This window comes from Rutilus rutilus, assembly GCF_951802725.1.
Source record: "Rutilus rutilus genome assembly, chromosome: 11".
Classification (NCBI taxonomy): Eukaryota; Metazoa; Chordata; class Actinopteri; order Cypriniformes; family Leuciscidae; genus Rutilus; species Rutilus rutilus.
The window spans coordinates 11,831,928-11,839,149 of NC_140216.1; the positions used below are offsets into that span (position 1 = coordinate 11,831,928).

Genomic DNA, 7,222 nt, shown 5'->3' on the forward strand with positions numbered 1-7,222 from the left:
CACACAATGACCAATCAGCAAAACTTTTATGCAATTTTACGTTTTTTTAAATTATGGATAGATGGTTTATTTTACTTAACAATACAATTTTTTTGCATGCTTTAAAACAACAACAAAAGATCTAATAAGTATACAGACAAAAAAATGCATGAGTTTATATATATATATATATATACGTAGATATATAACTGTCCATGTATAAGTGTGGATGGAGTGATATCCATGCCTGTGCCAATTATCTGGACCATGGGGATTTTAAATTATCAAAGATGAAAAGAGTTAGAGGCCAATCTGTCTACTTCGTTCAAATCATATGTTACTTCACTCCTCTCACCAGGGGTTAGGATTAGACTGTCAAACACCATTTGTCTTTCTTCCTAGTTGGTTTTAAAAAGTTAGCATCTAGTTTCACAGGGGGTCGCTCATGTCTCAGGTGGCTCTAAATGGCACCAATTCCTTGTTGACATTATGGCAAGCCATTTTAACTATTAAATATTTTTTTCTGCTACTAGTAGATCATTAGCAACTAATCCTGTATTGACCATAACTTTCCACTTTCAATAGTAGATATTCATTAAATACTACTTTTCCCTCTTTATAGTCAATTTCCAAGTAGTTATTACATTGCAAATTTTAATTGTGTGGGGATCTGTGCATCAGACAACTATTCACTTTCTGGTGTATATTCCAGTTGTTTCTGGTACTTATTCCCAAGTTGCCCACTAAAGCTAAGCAGGGTTAATCCTGGTCAGAACCTGGATGGGAGACTTTTTTTTTTACTAACAGCTTGCGCCAGTGCAAAACCTCTTTTAGCGTTAAAAAATCTATTGTCAGGATTTACTGAAGACACCCAGTGAAATAATAGCGCTGAAAAGGCGAAAGACACACAGTGAAATAATAGCGCTGAAAAGGCGAAAGACAGGGTTATTTTTGCGGCTGACCTTATTGCATATGCATATGTTGGAGTTTCCCTTTCAGATGCTAAATTTATGGGAGGAGAGTATTTAAATGAATCATGCAAGGAGATTTACTAAGGTTTGCGCTAGTCAATTTACTGGTATTTGCGCCATTATTTAAAGGCCAAAAAAGAGCATGTTTTAAACCAGATGCTAATTTGCGCTGCTCTTGGTAGATTAAGTTGGTCATTAATGATCCGGCTGCGTCTGTGTTCTTTAATGTGCACGTCATCAGTAGATCACATCGAGAACTTTCCACTCCCATCAGTGCTTTTATGGAATTGCGCTCTCACGCTAATTTGCCCTGTTTAGTAAATCTGGGCCTAGGTCGCTGCTGGAAGAGGTGTTAATGAGGCCGCCAGGGGGTGCTCACCCTGTGGTCTTTGTGGGTTCTAAAGCCCCAGTATAATGATGGGGACACTATACTGTAAAAAAAACACTGTCCTTCGGATGAGACGTTAGACCGAGGTCCTGACTCACTGTGGTTATTAAAAATCCCATGGCATAAAAGAGTAGGGGTGTAAGCCTGGGTGCCCTGGCTAAATTCCCTCCATTGGCTCGTTATCAATCATGGCATCCTAATAATCCTCATCCATTGAATTGGGTTTATCCAAGCGGCAACCTCCCTGTCTCTCTCTTGAAACCAACACGGAAGTGAATTAACAAATCTGCATCTCCCCCATGTTAAAATGCCCAACTTTACAGCAGAAAAAAACATGTTTACAGCCTGGAGCAAAAAGTGGCTTTGGTCTATACAGCTAATTTTGCCCTTCATGACAACTGTGAGGGGGGTGAAATTTTGTATAACTCATCCGTTTAAATTATATTAAGCCTTACATTTCTGTATAATTAGGGGTGTCCACTTTTGAGTGACAGGTGGATTCCCGCTGCTGTGGTCATTAGTCATCATTAGCCGTTTGCCTGCTGTTTGTTAGCCGTCACGTTACCTCAGCTAATTGTCTGACTGTAAAAATAAATCAATTCGGGAGTGACGCGCTACCAAGATGGCGACGGTCGCCACGCCCACTTTAGGTTTCAAAAACGGTCTTCAGAAACCTACGGGTGATGTCACGGACACTATGTCCATATTTTTTTACAGTCTATGGATTTATTACTCTTTATCATCTCCTCAACGTATAACTGATGTGCGGTGAGTGCAATGTGATTTCTGTTGCATCATCCAAGTGGGTGCTGCAAACTGGTCGTGGGTGAGAAGAGAACCCTGATATGATTGTAAAGCACTTTGGGTATAAAATAGTACATAATAAAGTGCTATAGAAATGCTTAATTCATTCATGCTAATTATTCTTTAAGAACTAAAACTAATTATTTAGTTAGGCATACTGGTATACAAATAGTTACTATTGTCTATTCCGGTTTCATTGAAGTATACTCATTAAATAGTGTTGCTTATACTGTAGATATATCATAAATAGCTACAGATATGACAAGATAGTCACTATTTCACTGTAAAAAAATATTTTCAGGATTTTCAAATCAACTTAGATCATTTATGTGGTTCAGATAGTATTTTGGGTTTATGTTGATTAAACCAATCTCCTTCATTGTAACTCGTTTTTTTTTTTTTTTTTTCAATGAACTTAACATTTTAAGGCAACCAGGTTACTTTTAGTTAAACCAAAAATTATTAAAAATTTTTACAGTGTGGCAATTGAAAATAATAATAAATATAGTATTAATAAGTATAATAAGTAATAAATGTTAAAACAGCTTGCCATATCAGTCACTTCATGAAAACCAATGCTTCACTGACTATGAATTTTAGAAATACCATTGAGTTAACAGTTTAGCCCCTTGAGTATTTATATTTATCATGACTGAGTGGTTCTAACTTAAGTCCCGGTCTAAAGGTTATTGTGTGGAAGGGTTCAAATTATTAATGCATGTAAAATCATTTTGTGCTTCCACAGGGAAAAAAAAACAAACAATAAATGCAACCGAATAAAACAACTTTAGTGACCAACATGCGATTGGGAACATTTCAGCACCATGGACAGTGAACATGTTTTTTTTTTATTCTTTTTCTTCACAAAATGACTCTTTATTACTGAGGGATGTCAGATGACCAATTGAGACTTCAGATTTGGGGGAAATTGTGTACTGTGCTATTATACAGCAGTGATCACTTTCTTTTACAGAGACAGAATCTGATTTTTTTCTTCCTAAATCTACATTGGCGTGTTGGCAAGTTCTAATATATAAAGTTCAGACTTTCAGGAGGTCTCATATTACAACAGCTCACAGAATGAAACTAATAAATAAAGACATTAACACAATTAGAATCTAAGCCTAGTGATGGTGCAAAAAAATGCATGAAAAAAACAAAACAAAAAAAACGTGTCACAGTTGCTGAGAGGAAGTAATAAGTTCTGAGTGTTCATGTTAGGTATTCTGTGAGGAAATGGCTTCAGTCCATAACTCTGTGGAGTTGCTGAAAGTTTGGTTGAAGTTGGAGTGCCTCAATAAAGGATCATGAAACACACCATCAACCCAGTTTCTCAGTGTGGCCACTGGAGACTCTTGTTTCCTCTTTATTATGTCGGAGTCTGAGTCACAGTTTGAAGAAGAGCACGACGTTCCTTTATGCATGCATGATGAGTAATCGGCTTGGTTTAATGACGTAGCAGTCTGTGCAAGAGACCAGATTTTTGGCTTGGTCTCAATAGTCTTTTGGCCTTGTTGAAGGTAGAACTTTGCTGTTTGGTTGTCTTCAGCAGTCGGTCTTAGGCGGTCTTCAATAAATTCATGGACATCTCTGGGAAGCTCGGTAACGGATTCTTTAATGTGGTTATCTGGAGATTCGCTGGTCTCGGAGCGAACCCGCATGACAAAGGATGGTTTCGATTCGCACTCAGAGCCATCGGATTCCACTAGATCAAAATCATCCAGATCGCTGTGAAGTTGATCTGTATCATCCTTTCCTTGGTTGTCTGGAGGTATAAAACAAATATTTAAGCAGGTTATAAAAATCACTGAATATAACGTTGAATGTCAAACTGTAACTGCATGGTAGTGTAGGTCTATTATTTTGACGTATTAGTAGCAAAAGTTGTTGCTGAAAAGACTGAAGGTGGTAACCAAATCACTGATCTAGATCACTACATATCACTGATAGAATTACAAATACGTTGTTTTTATTTTAAAATACCAAACATTACCTAACTGTATCGCTACACTGAATAGGCTATGTGAAAAATATTCGCTTTTCAAACCAAGAATGACATCAAAAAAAGCTTTCAACAAACCATTGAAATCACTTTCGGTTTTTATTGGCTCCCCCTGTGATTCGTCCATATCTTCTTCGTCGTCACACTCCTTCTCATCTGAGGTCTTGTTGCGCGGCGACCACGTCATTTTATTTTCCTTCTTGAGTCTCCGCCGTGCGTTGGCGAACCAGGTGGAAACCTGCGTAAGGGTCATCTTAGTGATGATGGCCAGCATGATCTTCTCACCCTTGGTGGGGTACGGGTTCTTTTTATGTTCCTGCAGCCATGCTTTCAGTGTGCTGGTGGTCTCTCTGGTAGCATTTTTTCTTCTTGTGCTCACATCTACAGATCCATATCTAAATAGCATGACAAGTAGTCCATTTGTTTTAAAGTTGGATGCACAATAGCTGTATTTGAAAATTCTGCAAAAAGGTCATTGATGCAACCAAATTTATCTTGAATAACAAAAAGGAGGTGATAATTCTTACCCATATCTGTCATACTGGTACTGTCCAATTGGGTAGTCGTAATGGTAATATGCAGAGCTTTGGGTAACCCTTGAATGTCCTTGAACTCCATCTTTCTCACTGAGTTTACCCTAATATAAAGCAAAAATGCAAATAATCACAAAAGCTTCCAAAACCTTTTTGGACAGTGCAGGTAACATGCACATCTATTGTTATTGAAATGAATAAATGAAATGCGTACCAGAGGATAGCATGAGGTTGAATCTGGACCGTAAGTGCTGTAGGTATCATAACTGTGACTCTTTGAACAGGAGTTTCCATAGACAGCAGTAGGGATCAGGTCATGCCGGCTGGAGGCCACAAGCCTACTTTCATATACCGGGCAGTAAAGTGAGTTTTGAGGAGAGGTTGCCACTCCAGTGTCCAGCAGAGAACCATTAGACTCATAGCAGGCGCTCAGAGCGTTAGAAGACATTAAAAGCTGTCAACGAAAGGACGAACAGGCTAAAGCATGTCCTTGAAAACTATGAAACACTTTACACAGCCTTTAGATTATTAATGACTTTAAAATGAGTTAAAAGAACTTTAGTTTCCAGTGCTATCTACATTTACAGATACGTCTGTGTTAGAAAACAATACTGTTACTGTTACATTGCACTTCTGACTACATGAAATCTTGGAAAAGGACACTTCTGCAATACATGTTTATTTATCGTCAAACATTTAACACAAGTGCTGGTATACATATATGATCATGGCCTTATGGATTTTGAATAATGTTAGATTGTGTCATTTTTTCCCAATCATTTTAATATTGAGGGCAATGATGTTGGATAATAATGAATTCTTTCTCTTTTTTGACAAAAAAAAAAAAAAAGGCTAAGTCTTAGACTTGCAAATACAACATGTTCGCCAGCAGTAAATTACATACACACACACACACATATATTATATATATATATATATATATATATATATATATATATATATATACACACACACACACACACACACACACATATATATATATATATAAATAAAGGTTCTTTATTGCCATGGTTCCATGAAGAACCTTAAACATCCATGGAACTTTCCTATTGCACATAATGAAAAAAGGTTGTTTAGATTATTAACCTTATGTTCTTCATAAAAAAAATAAAAAAAGGTTATTTTAAAAACTGTTTACTGTAAGGTAATTTGGAGAAAAGGAACCTTTATTTTTTAAGAGTGATTAGCAATAATCGCTACTAAAACTACTTTCAGATCTTCAATCTTAAAATGAATTACATTTATGATCTTAAAATGTCCTCCCTGCCACTTGATCATTTGAAAACTCATGAAATATAAATTCAAGAAAAACATTAAATTAAATATATAGTTAAAAGGAAAGGGTTCTCTGAATTTCCCTGATTTTACCAGTTTTTATACATGCATTATAAAGGCAAAGTTAAAATATCTGCGTGATGGACAAACCCAAAAGAGTCATTATGGCAGGTGTAACCTTTCAACACTCTTAAAAAATAAGTAGAAAGTATTTTTTAAAAGTAATTAATGTACACAACAAAAGTTAAGGTTTTATAATCTACATAGTATACCTTCTTAACAAGTATTTTCAATAATTTCCCCTTACTGAAGGATCACACAAATACACTTAATTAATTGGGAACATTCACAATTAATCATAATATTAACATCCAGCACCCGTGAGACAAATTTTGGCGCACTAAAGTGAGGTGTGGAAGTGTTCAAAAAAAAGTTACCTGTGGTGCAGCAGGATATGAATAGCCAAACTGTGTAAATGACATGATGAGTGTCCAGCACAGAGAAAGCTGCAGTCCCGCTGCGGGTCATCAGTTCATCACGAAAATCGTCCATTAACTGCAGGTAAACGTCCCTTTCTGGTTTCTGTTTGTCTTTCATACAAACAACAATAAAAATTATTTAAAAAAATAGCCGAAAGTGCAGTGTGACACGGATTCAATGTGGTGCAGCGGTGTAGCTGAACTTGAAAAAAATCATAACAAACGTTGGCTCAGTTGCACGTTGTTTTAAACACCGGTGACGCTGACGTCACAGGATCAGATTTAAAGGTCCAGATAACAAACGCGAATCACGGAAAAAAAGTTGTTGTTCACACAGCGGAACACTTTATACCCGCTGTATAACTTGTGAGTCAAACGATGCGCTTGTGTCCTCGTGAGGAGCCCGCGGGGTCTCGCTCACATTAATGAGGACGTGTTCAGTTTCCCTGCCCGCCAGCAGCCAATCACACATCTGACTCAGTGCACAGACAGCTCGATCGCACATGATTGATGACCGCCCAGGAATGATTACCATAATTGCCTTTCTATGTAGTTATCAAACACCTTTGTACCATTAAATAACATTGGATTTGTTGAAAAAAATAATCTCTGAATTATAAAACCTACAAAAAAATAACAGTCTAAGATCGATATCTATCAAAATACTAGGGCATCTACAGTGCTGTGAAAAGTATGTTTTACATCAACAAAAACAGACTGGTAATTATTTTTAAATTATGTTAACTGCAGGAGAGAAAACATGATTTAAA

General features: G+C 36.8%; 1 protein-coding gene across 1 annotated transcript; it reads right to left on the reverse strand.

The window, feature by feature from the left end:
• Positions 1 to 2,549: 2,549 nt before the first annotated feature.
• Positions 2,550 to 6,850, reverse strand: irx4b (iroquois homeobox 4b). The gene is made up of 6 exons (XM_084424139.1): positions 6,677 to 6,850; positions 6,411 to 6,563; positions 4,892 to 5,131; positions 4,672 to 4,781; positions 4,223 to 4,539; positions 2,550 to 3,907 (listed from the first exon to the last, which is right to left on the reverse strand). Exons 2-6 carry the CDS (start codon positions 6,453 to 6,455, stop codon positions 3,360 to 3,362), a joined length of 1,260 nt encoding a protein of 419 aa, XP_084280265.1. The 5' UTR covers positions 6,456 to 6,563; positions 6,677 to 6,850; the 3' UTR covers positions 2,550 to 3,359.
• Positions 6,851 to 7,222: the final 372 nt, after the last annotated feature.

Excerpts from the sequence above, each read along its gene's own strand:
- irx4b (XM_084424139.1), bottom strand. The coding sequence starts at position 6,455 with ATGTCATTTACACAGTTTGGCTATTCATATCCTGCTGCACCACAG. Across the intron at positions 4,540-4,671 it reads TACCAGTATGACAGATATGG|ATATGGATCTGTAGATGTGA; the intron begins GTAAGAATTATC and ends CATGCTATTTAG. Across the intron at positions 3,908-4,222 it reads AACCGAAAGTGATTTCAATG|ACAACCAAGGAAAGGATGAT; the intron begins GTTTGTTGAAAG and ends TTATACCTCCAG.